The sequence below is a fragment of the Vespa mandarinia genome, chromosome 15 (assembly GCF_050613455.1).
Source record: "Vespa mandarinia isolate Hongniang chromosome 15, ASM5061345v1, whole genome shotgun sequence".
Taxonomy (NCBI): Eukaryota; Metazoa; Arthropoda; class Insecta; order Hymenoptera; family Vespidae; genus Vespa; species Vespa mandarinia.
In genome coordinates, this window is record NC_140824.1 from 4,757,398 (window position 1) to 4,773,693 (window position 16,296).

General features: G+C 29.3%; 4 protein-coding genes and 2 non-coding genes across 8 annotated transcripts; 3 read left to right on the forward strand and 3 right to left on the reverse strand.

Moving 5' to 3' along the window:
• Positions 1-85: 85 nt before the first annotated feature.
• On the reverse strand, positions 86-3,354 carry LOC118449720 (interferon-related developmental regulator 2-like). Its single transcript, XM_035884617.2, has 6 exons — positions 3,069-3,354; positions 1,447-1,925; positions 1,090-1,343; positions 737-980; positions 430-642; positions 86-350 (listed from the first exon to the last, which is right to left on the reverse strand). Exons 1-6 carry the CDS (start codon positions 3,100-3,102, stop codon positions 264-266), a joined length of 1,311 nt encoding a protein of 436 aa, XP_035740510.1. The 5' UTR covers positions 3,103-3,354; the 3' UTR covers positions 86-263.
• Positions 3,355-4,472: 1,118 nt separating this feature from the next.
• On the reverse strand, positions 4,473-7,970 carry LOC118449670 (27 kDa hemolymph protein-like). 2 transcript variants are annotated; one of them, XM_035884508.2, is made up of 4 exons: positions 6,605-6,796; positions 5,238-5,711; positions 4,989-5,157; positions 4,473-4,901 (listed from the first exon to the last, which is right to left on the reverse strand). In XM_035884508.2, exons 1-4 carry the CDS (start codon positions 6,642-6,644, stop codon positions 4,649-4,651), a joined length of 936 nt encoding a protein of 311 aa, XP_035740401.1. In that variant the 5' UTR covers positions 6,645-6,796; the 3' UTR covers positions 4,473-4,648. The 2 variants fall into 2 exon arrangements, with proteins under 2 accessions (XP_035740401.1, XP_035740400.1); XM_035884507.2 differs by lacking the exon at positions 6,605-6,796 and adding an exon at positions 7,269-7,970 and having other exon boundaries at positions 4,503-4,901.
• Positions 7,971-8,407: 437 nt separating this feature from the next.
• TRNAD-GUC (transfer RNA aspartic acid (anticodon GUC)) lies at positions 8,408-8,479 on the forward strand. Its single transcript has one exon. It is a non-coding gene; the product is annotated as a tRNA-Asp (tRNA).
• A 257-nt stretch (positions 8,480-8,736) lies between these two features.
• On the forward strand, positions 8,737-8,807 carry TRNAG-GCC (transfer RNA glycine (anticodon GCC)). Its single transcript has one exon. It is a non-coding gene; the product is annotated as a tRNA-Gly (tRNA).
• Positions 8,808-8,852: 45 nt separating this feature from the next.
• On the reverse strand, positions 8,853-11,780 carry LOC118449672 (calcyphosin-like protein). 2 transcript variants are annotated; one of them, XM_035884511.2, is made up of 5 exons: positions 11,282-11,408; positions 10,577-10,730; positions 9,864-10,041; positions 9,574-9,783; positions 8,853-9,472 (listed from the first exon to the last, which is right to left on the reverse strand). In XM_035884511.2, the coding sequence occupies exons 2-5, from the start codon at positions 10,726-10,728 to the stop codon at positions 9,371-9,373; spliced, it is 642 nt and encodes a 213-aa protein (XP_035740404.1). In that variant the 5' UTR covers positions 10,729-10,730; positions 11,282-11,408; the 3' UTR covers positions 8,853-9,370. The 2 variants fall into 2 exon arrangements, with proteins under 2 accessions (XP_035740404.1, XP_035740402.1); XM_035884509.2 differs by lacking the exon at positions 11,282-11,408 and adding an exon at positions 11,624-11,780 and having other exon boundaries at positions 8,854-9,472.
• A 1,086-nt stretch (positions 11,781-12,866) lies between these two features.
• Gp93 (heat shock protein 90 Gp93) lies at positions 12,867-16,010 on the forward strand. The gene is made up of 4 exons (XM_035884497.2): positions 12,867-13,035; positions 13,115-13,201; positions 13,360-13,966; positions 14,049-16,010. Exons 1-4 carry the CDS (start codon positions 12,990-12,992, stop codon positions 15,694-15,696), a joined length of 2,388 nt encoding a protein of 795 aa, XP_035740390.2. The 5' UTR covers positions 12,867-12,989; the 3' UTR covers positions 15,697-16,010.
• The last annotated feature ends 286 nt before the right edge of the window (positions 16,011-16,296 follow it).

Consider the following 16,296-nt stretch of genomic DNA (forward strand, 5'->3'; position numbering starts at 1 on the left):
CCCAAAATTTTATAAATATAAATCTGTTATTGTATATACAGAATATTAATTGTACAAAATAATCACATTTCCAATTTTTTGTGAATAGTTTAAAATTCAATGATTTATTTAATTTCATATGAACCTATATTACGAAAAAAATGAAACGTTTCATAATAATCTACCACTGTTAAGTAGATACAATAAATAAAAAATCGTACTTGATTAAATCGAACAAATTTTTTATATAGAAAAATTTAATACTTGACTTGCAGTAACTTAAGTTACGGTGCCATGGCTGCAAATCGTTTATCCCTAGTTTTATTGCGTAAAATAGTGCGCGCTTTGAAAGCAGCTGCATTCATTAAAGTCTGAAAAAGATAATATATTTTCATAGATTTTTTAATATACTATAATTACGATAATGTTCTCCTTTAAAACTATACTTACTCTCTCTAATTTAGTCGTTTTCTGAGACGTTATAGGCAACACTTTATTACCTAGATGGAAAATTTCACGCAATAACTGATTTTCTGCTAGATGGATGTTTATGCCAGGACCAAGTAATCGACAGCAAGCATTATATTGAGTACGAGCACACCAGCCTTCTAAATATAACGTTTCTTGTCCAAATCTAACATGCATTTCTGGAACAATATCTTCCTGAAAAGTGAAAGATATTTAAATGAATTTTATAGTTATTCAATTTATTCTGTTATCAATGAGCACATATAGAAAATGTTGACGAAATATTTACCTCCACATATCGTAATATATCTCGGAAATTAGCCCTTTGTTGTTTCCGATCTTTCTTTGCTCTGTATTTATTAGAGTCTGTAGCTAGTTCTTTGAGTACATCAATAAGACCAACTGCCCACTCCTGCTCATAATCGTAGGAAAAATCACGACCAAGTTCAAATATCACAGCAAGAGCTTCACCTGCAGATAACCTCACATCGAGATGTGGTGATTCTAATAATTCACGTAGTCTATTGAGAGAGCTATAATTTCACGAATTAGTTATTTAACAAATATAACAAATATAACAAATATAACAAATATATCAAATATATATATATATATTTAATTATTTATTTATTTCATACTAACGGCATGTAATTATTGCTTCTATCACTGGCAAGCAGATTATATATTTCTGCAGAAGTCATGACAGTTAAGAGAAGGGTCCATGATGAAATTGCTGCTGCATGAAGTGCTGCTACATCTGCAGAAACTGCTGCTATTGTACCATTTCCTTTTAAATATGAACCAGAAAAAATGCCAGATAATAATTGAACAATATCAAGTGTATCAGCTGCATCGTTACCAGACAAAAACTGATTCATGCTTAATGCCCAACAACACTAAAAAAGTAATATTGCTTAATATATAGTAATAGAAATCAAACAAGCATAAGTAATTAATACATCTAATCTTTAAAATTGTATATAAAAAATATTATTTTACTTCAGAACGTGCATTCGTAGATGCTGCAGTATCATTAGCAACAAAAGTTAAGGTAGATTTCAGGTCTCTACAAATTGCCTCTGCACTTTCAAAAACTCCAAGTTGAACGCAAAGTAAAGTACTCAATCTAGCTGCTGTCAACTGTTCTTCAGATCTTCCCTTCTTCAAACTTCGTTCTATAGAATCCGAAATAGTAATCTTTCTATCCTCTACGAAGTCTGGAACATACTTAATCGCAAAGATCTTTTCAATTCCATTAAAGCAGATTATCCTGCCCTTTGCACTTCTTTGTGTTAGACCATCAATAGCTTCTTTCAATTTTTCCTCAAATGCCTCTTGTTGTGCAATTTCATCAACTTCATTATCATTTACATCATCAGGCATGCTGCGATTATCTGACTGACCACTAGAAACACTGCACGCATCATTGTTGATCGAATCCTCATCAGATGTTATTTCAGCCTTTTTTCCACCGTGCCCTAAATAAATTCATCAAAATTAAATTCTATATTTTAAAATTGATATGAAATTATTTGAAAATTACAGAAGAATAAGAAAAAAAAGGACAACGTTATAAAAACTAATAATGATAATAAAAAATATTTATTATAAATAAATTTCTACATGTACTAACAGATTGTAATCATTATATCATCTATAGCTAATATGTGAAAGTGAATGGCATATTGCGCAATGTGTTAAATCAGAACAGCTGTTACAGTTATCACACATGATAACACACCAAATGCTTCATATTAAAGGTCATTTAATTTTTTTAATAATATTTTATGTAAATCACATATTTTCTAAAATTCGATATTTTACATAAATAAGAGTACCGTAAAAGTCAATCATGGAAATAGTAATAAAACATGAAAATAAAAATAATCGTGTACAAAAGAGGAAAATTCTTTTTCTCCCTTCGAGTTACACAAATTTGTGAAATTTAAAATCTCATTAAAAAATATCCTAATTACTAAAATTGTTGAAAAAATCATATGTTGCGTAAAATTCAACACATTTATCCTCGCGTATCAATTGATTAATTCTACAATATATAAATACGAAAAAAAAAAGAAAAGAAAAAAACAAAAAAAAAAAGAAACAAGAAATATTACTATATTATTATAGTATTAAAATAATTAAAAAAAGTAAAGGAACAATCTTTATAAAATTATAAAGGATCGATGAAGAAAATAAGAGATTCGTTGCATTCCAAAACCATGTGCGAAAAGCATGAAAGTCACATGGGAATTGCGGAAGGAATCTTATCGTATGATTATCGATATGAATGCTTCATAACTAGACAAATATTATTGTTTTCGAAGGACAATACGTCCTTTCGTATATACGTAAGGTATAAAAAAGATTCTAATCGACCGTATATGTGTATTGTGACGTAAGACCAAGTAAATAAGTTCTTTACCAAGGATGAATCATCCGAAAGAGAAAACGATGAATCGATAATCGTAGGATGGTTGAGAATCACGTGTTCGTATTATCCTTTTAAATCTTATTATACATTAATACTTTATAACAAAGGTAAAGAAGATTAATTAGTATCCCTTTAGTTAAGTTAGGCATAAAGGAAGCAACAAAAAGTATTCTTAAGGTATTCTTACCGGATTTTCCTCTTCTCCCTCCTTTGCCTGGCATCGTTCTTCACTTTTTTTCCTGCACAATTTATACTAAAAAAGATACTTGATCAAGAGGGTAAATGTCTAGCACTAGTAATTTTCTTTCGTATACTGAATCCACTGTATGAATTTTTAATAAGAATTTGACAAAAACTCATTAACATGTTGCGGACTGTTTAAAACATACACGTCGAGAACAGCCTTCGACGGGCCTTCTCAAGTGCACTGCCTTTGCGAACAAGCGAACGTACCCGAAACTTATCGAGATCTTCCGAAAACTAGTATGCGCATGCGTCAGATTTTCCTCTGACGTCATAGTTAAATGTCAGAATAACGAATCAAATTTCGTGTATTTTTATCACAATAGGAACAACTGCGCAGAATCGCTACATAATTTTAATTTATTACTTATTATTTATATTGAAATACCTTTATAAAAATGTTTCTGTTAACGAGAAAAATAATGTGCGAGATATTTTTTCAAATAAATATATAAAATTTCATTTCATTTATATTACATTATTACTTTGTGACATTTCACTTGTATTAACCTTGAACCAAGTATGGAAGTATATATATAAGCATACATTTGTATGTATTAACACATGAATATCTCCTAATAACAAGTACTTTATATAAATATAAGTTATTCCATGTTAATAAGGTTAATATCTTAATTTAATAATTAGTGTTAAGAATTTCATGCAATATGAATATACATTATTTTCTGTTAATACATTAAATTATTACTCATGATTGCTTAAAGATTATTTCTACTAGTAATATAATTGTTATAAAAATATAGTCACAATATCAAACAGTATATGAAATAATATTTATTGCAATAATCGTTTTTTATTGTACAATAGTCAAATGACTTTAATATAAATATCTCTTTTCTTAAATGAAGTACTTTAATTATACTTTATACTTCTTAGAGTTCAGGTGCATTTGTATATGTATATTTATCTGCTTATAGATTAAATTTATCGATGTATAATTTAAAAATTTGCATTAAGTGTAACATGTTAAAATTACTGTTACAATTACAAAACACAATTAATTATTGTAGAGTTATTACATTACATTTATAAATGGTATTTTGATAAATAAGTAAATGCAAATAAGAAAATAAAATTTTTATCTAAATAATTTATTCTATATATATATATATATATATATATATATATTAGACACAAATATAAAGTACAAAAACTTTGTTTATACATTTCTTCATTTATAAAAAAATAATCATTATTAATTTTTGCTGATACTTATACGAGTTTTGTACAATATTTTCTTATAAAAATTAGGCAATTTCGTTGTCGTAAAATGATTTAGATTAAATCAAGATAAACTTATCTTATCTACCTTTAATTAACACAAAGGAGAAATACGAACAATGAATATTAATTTTCAACGAAAGATTAATTATATATATTTTGTATTTTATAATTACTTTACTATATAATTTTATATAGTACTTTTATACAATAAAAAATCACATAATTCAATATTGTTCTAACTGACAAGATTTCACATCAATAAAGTTTTTATTTAATTTGCTATGTGAAAATACGATGCATAAATTGTAATAAAAAAGAAACAGCAATCATTGTTGGAATAGATGTCATAATTGAAGAAGAACTTTCTTCTTGTACTCCAGTAACAGCAGCACTCCGAACATTGACTAATAATGTTTCACAAGGTGTTACTTTTTTAATGAATCTAAATATAGATTCCACTATATTTCCAGGTGTTGGGTCTGAACATTTTTCTAATTCTTTAACGATACAATGTTGTAGATTATTCATATCCCTGATAATTATAGAAGAGTATATATATATATATATATTTGTTATATTATATATAAGATAAATATAATATTCAGGTATATCTACTTACGTGCATTCTTTATCATCAAATATTAAAGATGGCAAACTTTCAAGTGTAGGCATTGCACCAGTAGTAGGATTAGCTGTAGGAATATAACTACCAAATGTAGTATTGAAACAGTCTTGAATTTCTTGTTGCTTGGATTGGAAACAATCTGGTCCTCCTGCTGCTATGAAGACTTGAAAAGAAAATAAGAAACATTAATTGATATTAATATATATTTTTTAAACAATTTTATGCACATAAAAAAATACATACGGGCGATTCTATCTCCTTCTTTATAACATATAAAGTTAAGCAGAGATTCTGTGATATTTAGAATAATTTTTTTATTTTCACGCTCTTTCTGTTCAAGACAGGGTTCAATGGCAGTTGTAAAGTTATTTACACATGTTTTAAGAATAGAACTTCTCCGGCAATATTTTTTGAAAACTTCATCTAATTCGCCTTTAGGTTTGGCACTTTCCATTTCTGCATTTAACTCAGTCATGTTGATAAGCGATTTAAGGCACTTTTCCATTTCTGTCTGGGCATGTTTAGCATTCTGAAATGCATTTGGTCCACCATTCTTTCTGCATTTCTGTTCAAAAAGATTTACAGCTTCTTGGATGGTAGGCAATGCCGAAGTATTTAAATTATTGATCTCAGAAATATTTATGATACTAGATGCTTTCTTAAGTATATCATCGCCAGATGGTAAATTTTCCTGCGTATTACCATATCCAAGAAAACCTATAATAAATAAATAATTTTTCTATATTATAAGATACTTATACTTTTGTTCAATACTAAGGAGCTTTTTTATTGCATAATGATAACAAATAAGTTAATTACTGATAAAAATATGCTTGCTCTTTTTTTTATCCGAATAGAACCTATTATTTATTGAATGTATTTTGCTTTTATGTCTGTATGCATAATTATATAGTCGACAAAAAAAAATATCGTTAGGTTAGTTCTACTAACAAGTGACTTGCAAGTCACACTTTTTAATTTGTTCATCTGGAAATAAATGTTGATATTTTATCTCATGATTTGTTTTCAAAAACGATTAAATATTTGAATTGTTCCTACTTATCACAAAGTGAAAATACTAATTTTAATACCAATAACTTCATAATGTCAATTATTGGTAAGATTATATAAAAAAGTATAAAAAAATATTTAAAATTTTGCAATAGTTATGATGCACACATATACATACATATACATTATTATACATATACATAGATTATAATTACTATACAGAGGTATAATATAATGTAATCTACGGACTTTGAAACCGAGTTTTTCATCAACTGTTGTTAATGAGTGTTTATCTGTTCATGCAGGAAACAAGAAATATTTCGATCGTTTAATTATGATACGATAAACATATTTTTTAAATAATTCTATTTACTTAATTATGAAATCTCACGAAAAAAGTTATAATAATTGTTTATTATTAATAAGAGTTTGCACCGAACATATACAATCATTTTTCACGAGGTTAGAGGAAAAAAAACAGGAAATAAAAATTATGTACATTCAATGTTTATTTAAAAATGATAACAATAAATCTATTTAAAAGAAAAAAATAATATTAATTATGTATTTTATTAGATTACTGTAGAATATATCAGTACGTTGTCTTTGTATAGTTTTGAATCTCTCTTTGTGACTCATAGAATGACAAAATGGAATTGAATCTTTCGTGAAAAAAATTTGCTGATGCTTGACTAATCTGTACCAACATAAACTAAGCCAATAATTAAATTAACTTCGATTTAAGGGTAACACGAAGACGTAACACTTTTGACAATTCTTTAATCTTATAAACAAACTTCTTGGTAATCAGAACAACACATCTTAACAACGCGAAGTTGCTTAATCAGATCAAACTCCATATAACATTATCGATACTTATTATTTAAAAATAAAAAAAAATAATTGAATACTTCGATTATATAACTACGCAAATCAACATAATTTTCATAATCTTAACAATCGTTCAAATTGAAAAAAGAACAAATTTTAATAAATCTAAAAAACTATTTGAATGAAATGGATGATAAAAAAAAAATATATATATATATTTTTTATTCTTTTCCAATGAAAAAATTTTCTTCTTAAAGCTTTAAAATCTATCTTTTAGAGTGGTATTTTAAAAGATAAAGTACAAAAAATACTATTTCAAATGCTCATAAAGAATAAGATAAGGAGTATCACAATGGAAAAAAAACACATATATCAAAAGAAATTTTTTTCTTTTATATTTATTTATTTATTTATTTATCTTTTTTAACTTACCAAAGAGTAAACAGACCACGGCAATTGCACTAAAATATTTCATTTTCACTTTCGAAAGAACCAGAAAATTTTTTAATAAGGGCTTCACAAACGTGCACGTATTTATGTAGAGATCTTATTATCAGAAGAACTTAAGGATAGTTCATATACGACGAATTGCAGTTAAGATTTTTTTAACTTGAAAAGAAACCTTCACCTATGCACCTTGATATTTTGTTATTGATTTAGCAGAGAGCGAGAGAGAGAGAGAGATAAAGAGAGATAAAGATAGAGACAGAAATAGAGATAGAGAACACTTCACTCTGTTGACGATTAGTATGCACTGTACGAGAGATGAGTATGCTATTATTCTTATTTCTTTTTTCACTTGATCGAATAGAGACCGATGTTTTTTTTTTTTTTTTTGTTATAGAAAATATGACGCTTGTGTCACGGCCGCGATCGAAACATAGCCAATGAAAGAGAAACGAAGAGAGACGCGATACGTATGTACAATAAGGTCATCAAGGTTCGATTGAAAATAAAGGAATAGACAAAGCCAGAATGAAAAGAGTATGTAAGCAAGCGACGAGCGAGCGAGCGAACGTGTGTGTGAATGAAATGAGAAGCAAGGAGGGGAAAAAAGAAAAAGATTCGAGAACAAAAATGCCGCCAAAATTTAAACAATCACGGTTACTATTTTATCTCAACAATGAGATGGAATAGCTTAGCGAATAGTTTATATAAGTTCTCAACGATTTCTATTTCCCTCTCTCTTCCTCTCTCTCTCTCTTTCTCTCTCTCTTTCTTCTCCTACTCTTACAACTCAGCCCCTCTTTTTAGCTTTTCCTTATTTTTTTTATTTTTGCTTTGTTTGCATTTTTCTCATTGACTTTTGTACTTCTCTTTGATATTTATCTATGATATAAAAGTAATCTTGCATTTTCTACACGTCTACACATTTCTTATTTTTAAAAATGTTACGTGATATTTTTATTAAGACTACAAATGGTGTATTGTTTATTGATAACGTGAAATCGATTATAATGTATCGTTGGAGTGTATATTATATATAAGTAAACAAGAATTTTACATAAAAATATAATGATTAATATAACTGACGTATAAATACTTTATAAATTCGGCGCTTGACAGAAAAATCCTAGGTAGTACAGTGGCCAGTATCCCCGCCTGTCACGCGGGAGACCGGGGTTCGATTCCCCGCCTGGGAGATTTTTTATTTTTATTTATTTATTTATTTATTTTTTTATTTTTATGAACGATTATTACAGCAGTATCATCAATATCATCACCATTAAAGTTTACAAATTGATAATCCCAACAGCAGTAAATACACCGAAGTTGTGTAGTTGTTTAATTATAATAAAATGATTGAATTAGAATACTTTATATTTTCTAAATATATGAAAATTTGAAATCTAGGTCAATATTTTATTACAGTATACTCAAAATAAATGTTTTCTTTCGAGCATCGGTGGTTCAGTGGTAGAATGCTCGCCTGCCACGCGGGCGGCCCGGGTTCGATTCCCGGCCGATGCAAATCCTTTTTTTTCTTTTTTAATTTTCCTTTAATAATTATATTTGTATACATCATTGTTAGAATATTTATTTTATTTGCCCATAAATACATACAATATCATTTAATTAATATTTATTCGCATAAGTAAAAAACAAAGACAAAGAAAAGAAAAACTAAATTTTATATTTGAAATATGGATTGTAGGATTTCATATCATATGCACACGTATATAATTAGATTGGTCCCTGCAACCAACTTTGTCGAACATTGAAATAGGACAACGTAGTGGAATTCGAAATATCGAAATTATGTATATACATCAAAATTATGTACATTTAAATGTACATTAAATATAGATGTATCATCACATACAACGTTATATAATTATAGTTTTATAACATTTGTATATAACACCTATGCTCGATAATTTCTATGAAAATTGCAATAACACGGTTCGAATAATCTCTGTGCGATTTCATCCTAAGATTTGTATCGTTTTTCAAAATAAGATTATTTGAACAAAAGCTCGCGTGTAACGTGCTTTAGTTTATTATTAGATAAATAATCAAATGGAGTTAATCTTTTAAAGCTTATAAGCATTGCGCATCATTAAATCGAAATACGCATCGTGATCGATACTCGCACTTATCGCACTATAGTAATTCATAAATTCTTCCGCAGTGACCTGAGAATTAAAAGAAAAAATTAATTAATTAATTAAGTAATTAACTAATTGATTAAGCGAAAGAGGCAGGGATATTGTAATTACTTATACGAAGAACTTACTATTCCGTCTCTCGTTGCGTTTTGTTCTAAATTTCCAAGAAATTTTTTCAATATACTTTCCTCGCTTTCCTCGCCACTTATATAACGTGGATGACATTTCACATTGTATACTCCTTTTAAATCGTCTATTGTTATTTCTCCGTCACCAGTTTTATCTAATTTTTGAAATGCCTGTTCAACAACTTTTTTTCGATTTGAAGACATTGTAGGCTACGAAAATAATAGATTTATATAAAATCGGTTCAGCAATTAATATGTTCAATTTTTGTAATACTCAAAAGGATTCTTACTCTCACCGCGACGATGAATTCATCGACGCTGAGATTTCCATTTCCGTCGGTATCGAATTTTTGAAATATCTCATTTATTTCATCATCCGATATTTCCAAACCACTCTCTTTCAAACCTTTCGTAAATTCCTCCAAGTTTAATTGCTTATTGCCGTCATCGTCCATACGACGGAATATTCTGAAGACGGTAGAAAAAAACATTCAATATTAATTCTTCTTTGTTTTTACTTTTTTTTTTTTATCGCGATAACTGCAAATTTTTTTTTTTGACGGATCAATTGACGATTTAAGGAAAACCGTAAAACGAAAATTTATGCTACACATTTTGCAGTAATAAGCACTCCTAGGAATATTAAATAAAAGCTTATAGTAACCCTAGTAATAAAAGCTCGGATGAAAGAAAATTTTCAATACTATTATAGGTACTACATTGAAGAAAGAATTTCATTTATTATAATGAGTCTAGATTGCGTTAGAGAACAACGATGGATGAATCATTTCGATTACAGCAAGAACAAAAAAAAAAGATAAAAACACCGTTTAGTCATCTGAAATACTAAATATGAAATCTCGTGGCTTTTAATCCTTCTCGTTGCATGAAAATATCTGTCGGTTATTTTAAATAATACGATTTTTGTTAAATCTGCAATTTTTTTTCATTGATGATATAATTGAAGAGAAAACAAAATCAAAAGTTATTAAATGTAACTTACCTGCCAAGGCCGAGGATACCATTGGCACCTCTAGTTAGACAGAGCAAACGTAACTTCTCGATAGAATCCGTGGTTGTATGTATGGCCCTCTGGGCCTTATTAATCATTTCAGTCTCTTGCCTCGTAGTCGCACTCTGAGGTCTGTTGAACATGTCTGGAAGAGAGGGAACGATCGTGTGAATCATTGTGACTCAGATAAAGAACATGGAGGAGGGAGAATACAACAAGAGAAAATAAATTCAGTTTGTAAATCGAGCCTTTAAAGGATTTTCGTGATGTTTTCTTTTTTCTTTTTTTCTCTCTCCCTCTCTTTTTTTTTGTTTTTATATATTCAAACATAATGTATAACGTATATATTATATCGACGTATGGTTATCTTTGTGTAATATGCGCGATAACGTACGATCAATAAGTATCCTTTCGTTTATTTATTTGTTGAAGAAAATGTGCTCTAAAAATAGAATCGAATAGTAAAAATGAATAAGAAAAAAAAATAATAATAATAAATAAATAAATAAAGGAAAAGAAGACAATGAAATTTTTATAAAATTGTTAATTTAGATACGTTGAGAGATATCGATAGTAATTGAGAATAGAAGTAATTCGGGGTGATAAGGAAAACTGAAAAGTTTCTTTTTCGAATAGATTTAAATTAAATCGATAGAAAACAATATCTAACGACAAATACTATATAAGACAACTCACAATGTATTTTCTTTCTTTTTTTAAACCTCTATTTTTTTTTCTTTTTTTCTTTTTTTCTTTTTTAAGGAGGTTTCAGATAATTTATAGTAGTCACATCAACAAATGGAAACGTTCGACTCGAAGGACTGGCGGGGTTAGACTAGTAAACAGCAGATAGTAGGAAATGATTCCTTAAATATTTAAGAAACGTTCAATGTCAGTCGTCTTGTTTTATCCAAGGATAAGTTTCCTATGTAAGACAATATATGTCTAATCTGTCTGATATATATAGTCTAACATTGGATTTTTCTTCTTTTTTTTTTTTCGATTCCACCAATTAACGATCGGTGAAGTTCGACTCACCAAAATTTTCAGAAAATAATGTTTCCTCTGGCGAACGGAAGTCGTCTTCGTCTTCTGTTTATCGATCGCTATGATCGTAATGGCTGAGGGTTATAAATGACTAAAGGGAAAATATAAAATGGGTAACTTCTCGGAAGAAGAGCGGAAGGCAAGTGACAATGTTCGAATTCATCGACGCGTATCGTCGCATCCTATAGTTCAAACACACATATTGCTCGAGTAGGCGCGCACGCAGAACGGCTACATTCTCGCATGTTGCTTCTACTCGAAAAGGAGCTTTGTTTGACATGTGTGGTCTATAACTATGTGTACGCTTGCAGGTCTTTTGCCGATAGAAGACGTATCCATAACGACGAATGTGTCACAACACGCATATTCGTATGAACAAAAAAGAAAGAAGAAAAAAAAAGAAACAAATTTGTCGAATTTATATATGGAATCATTTATTTATTTGCTTCACGTTTTTCTTCTTTTTAGAACTTCGAATCTCTTTCTAAAGTAGTTTCATTATTCTAATAACAATTATTTGGATTGTAAAGTATTTTTTGAATAAATAACATGATCATTTTTGTTATTAGTGGATTAGTTTATATATTTAATTTTTGATACTTGCTGATAGATATACATACCTTACATAGCTTATAGATGTATTTGACTTAATGTAGATATTAATTCATGACATAAAATATTTAAAAAAAAGTAATCGATACGTTGGTATTATATTTTTATGTTTTTATCTTAAATCAATTATAACTAATCCATGATCTGCATAAGATCCGATTACTACATAGCTAGAAGAGATAATGATATCAATATTTTAATTAGAAAATTATATTATCGACACACGATAAATTATATTGAAAAGTTATCAACAGTCCAGTTGAAAGTTACTTTACCGACAGCTGCTAACTTCTTACACACACATGCTGATAATAAAGAGAATATTTTTCTCCTTTCAATTAAGTGTAGCAAAGCTCTCTCTTATTCCTTAATATTTAAATCACTTTCAAAGAACTATTGAAAACAATTTCGGAAATAGTATATATTTTCAATTTTTTTTAACAATTCAATTACTTCCTTAAACTGAACATTCTCGAAATACATAAGTAACGACTATATATTCCCGAGCGACGAATTAAAATACGACATTTGGAAGAATTGCCAAGAGTTTCTCTGTGATTGGTCTATTTCTATTGCGTGGTCTCACGCGATTGGTTTTTGATTATTTACTTCTCTTCTCTATATGATGATGTCGAGTTGGATTCTGTGACAGTCGGTGAAAAATAGTGGTGCGAAGCGTTTGTGATATATTTGGTAAAGCGTCATCGCTTTAACTAATATTCTTTGTAGAACTCGCGCAATAGTTATGCAAAAATTATTCATATTTTTAACGGCCCTGATACTTTTAGCAGGTAATTTTTATATTTATTAAAAATATATTTAATGGCCTTTAAACAACAAGATCTGTAAGTTTTATTTTTATTTTCTAAGGGCTCGTTAGGGCTGAAGATGAAACAGAAGATAAAATTGGAACTGTAGAAAAAGATCTTGGATCTAGTCGGGAAGGATCACGTACCGGTAAGACACTCATTTATATTTTATACAGTTTTATATAATACGCTTTGTGTATTCTTTTGTTATTCTATCCTCACCATCATTTACAAATAAATTAATTCAATTTAAATTGAAACAAACATGTACATCCTTTTAATTTTTAAATCACATATCGTTTGCAGATGATGAGGTTATTCAAAGAGACGAGGAACGTATAAAATTGGATGGATTAAATGTAGCTCAGATAAAGGAACTTAGGGCTAAGGCAGAGAAATTTACGTTTCAAACAGAAGTTAATCGCATGATGAAACTTATTATAAATTCACTCTATCGTAATAAGGAGATCTTTCTTAGAGAATTAATATCTAATGCATCCGATGCTTTAGATAAGATCAGATTGTTGTCCCTTACTGATAAAAATGTTTTGAACGCCAATCCTGAACTAGCTATCAGAATAAAGGCCGATAAGGAAAATAAAATATTGAGCATAACAGATTCTGGTATAGCCATGACCAAATCTGATTTGATCAATAATCTTGGAACAATTGCTAAATCTGGTACTGCTGAATTTTTGGGTAAAATGCAAGATGTAAAAAATGCACAAGACATGAACGATATGATTGGTCAATTTGGTGTTGGATTTTACTCTGCCTTTTTGGTTGCCAATACGGTAGTTGTCACTACTAAACATAACGATGATAAACAATACATTTGGGAATCTGACAGCAGTAGCTATAATATCGTTGAAGATCCTAGAGGAGATACACTTAAGAGAGGAACAACAATAAGGTAAAAACTGAACAAAATTTTTTTATTCTTATAAATTGTTTGTAACATATAATATGCAGGAAAAATTTCTTTTATATTATAGTTTGCACATGAAGGATGAAGCGTTGGATTTCTTGGAAGAAGATACTGTTAGGAATTTAATTAAAAAGTATTCCCAATTTATTAACTTTCCTATCTATCTTTGGAATAGCAAAGTTATACAAGTGGACGAAGAAGATGATGAATCTAAACCAAAAAAAGAAGAAGACACTGAGAAAGATCCAGAGGATAAATCTGAAGAAGAAGAAGAGGATGTTAAAGTAGAAGAATCATCAGAAGATGAGAAAAAGACCAAAAAGGTAGATAAAACTGTTTGGGATTGGGAACTTTTAAACGAATCTAAACCAATTTGGACTTTAAAACCATCAGAAGTCGATGATAAGGAATACAATGAATTTTATAAAACATTAACAAAAGATACACAAGATCCTTTGGCAAAGATCCACTTTGTTGCGGAAGGTGAAGTCACATTCAAATCTCTTTTATTCATTCCTAAAGTCCAGCCCAGTGACAGTTTTAATAGATACGGTACAAAAGCAGATAATATTAAGTTATATGTTAGGCGTGTATTTATTACCGATAAATTCACCGATATGATGCCTAATTATTTGTCCTTCATACGTGGTATCGTAGACAGTGATGATTTGCCACTTAATGTGTCGCGTGAAAATTTGCAACAGCACAAATTAATTAAGGTCATTAAGAAAAAGCTTATTAGAAAAGTTCTAGATATGATAAAGAAAATTTCGAAGGAAGATTATGAGAAATTCTGGAAAGAATATAGTACAAATATTAAATTAGGTGTTATTGAGGATCCTCAAAATCGTGCCAGATTATCGAAACTTTTGCAATTCCGTTCTTCGACTCAAAAGGGAACTACTTCATTGGCGGATTATGTATCGCGTATGAAACCTAAGCAACAGCATATTTATTATATTGCTGGAACTTCTGAAGCAGAGGTAGAAAAATCTCCGTTCGTTGAAAGATTGAACAAAAAAGGATACGAAGTTTTGTATTTAACAGAACCTGTTGATGAATACACTATTTCTGCTTTTCCTGATTTCGATGGAAAGAAATTCCAAAATGTCGCCAAGGAGGGTTTCCAATTGGATGAAGGTGAAAAAGCTAAAGAAATACAAGAACAATTACAAGCAACGTTCGAACCTTTGCTCAAATGGTTGAATGATATTTTGAAAGATTATATCAGTAAAGCACAGGTCTCTGAACGTCTAACAGATTCACCGTGTGCTCTTGTTGCGAGTATGTTTGGATGGACAGGAAATATGGAAAGATTAGCGATCTCCAATGCTCATCAAAAGTCTGATGATCCACAGAAAACTTATTACTTAAATCAAAAGAAAACTTTAGAAATCAATCCAAGGCATCCACTTATTAGAGAATTACTACATAGGATTCAAGTTGATCCGTCTGATCAAACTGCAAAAGACATAGCTATAATGATGTTTAGAACAGCAACTCTTCGATCAGGATATATGCTGAAAGAAACTGCTAGTTTTGCTGATAGCGTGGAACAGCTTATGAGGAAAACATTAGGTATTTCTTTGGACGAAGTACCAGAAGAAGAAGAAATTCAAGAGGAAGATACTGTAAGTTCCACAGAGACGGAACAAGTAACAGAAGTTGATGCGGAGGAGGAAAAAGAAGAGGAGGAGGGACATGACGAACTCTAAATAAGTGCAGCCGTGTATAATACAAAAGACTTATTCTAGTTTTTCAGCTATACAATGTATAGCGATATTGTGCACTCTATTACCGTTGCAAATGTTATTGCAAACTTATAAACCATTTAGATATGAACAGGATTATGTTAAAATGATAAAATCCGAGATTTTTTATAATTTATAGCACTACAATCATCTCGAATAGATATGTGTATTTAATGGAGGATGATTACACATATATATTATGCTCTTTGAAAAAAAAAAAGAAAAAAAAAATTATACTACAAAAATATAATTCATTCTCATCAAGAAATAAGAGGCAATTTCTATTTGGATAAAAAGTTGAAAACTTTATTAAGTATCTTATTCACTTAGTTTGATCTTCCATTTTATTTGTAGTATCTTAAAAGAAAAGAGCATTGACTGAATATTATTAGTACGGTATGTATGTGACATGTGCGTATGTCTCTCTTTGTATACGTGATATATATTGACAAAAAAAAAAAAAGAAAAAAAATTAACGAAAGACAAACATATTTTGTTTATTTTCTCACATTCCTACAGTGTATAACTTCATGATCTATATTATAAAACTCAAAAAAAAATATA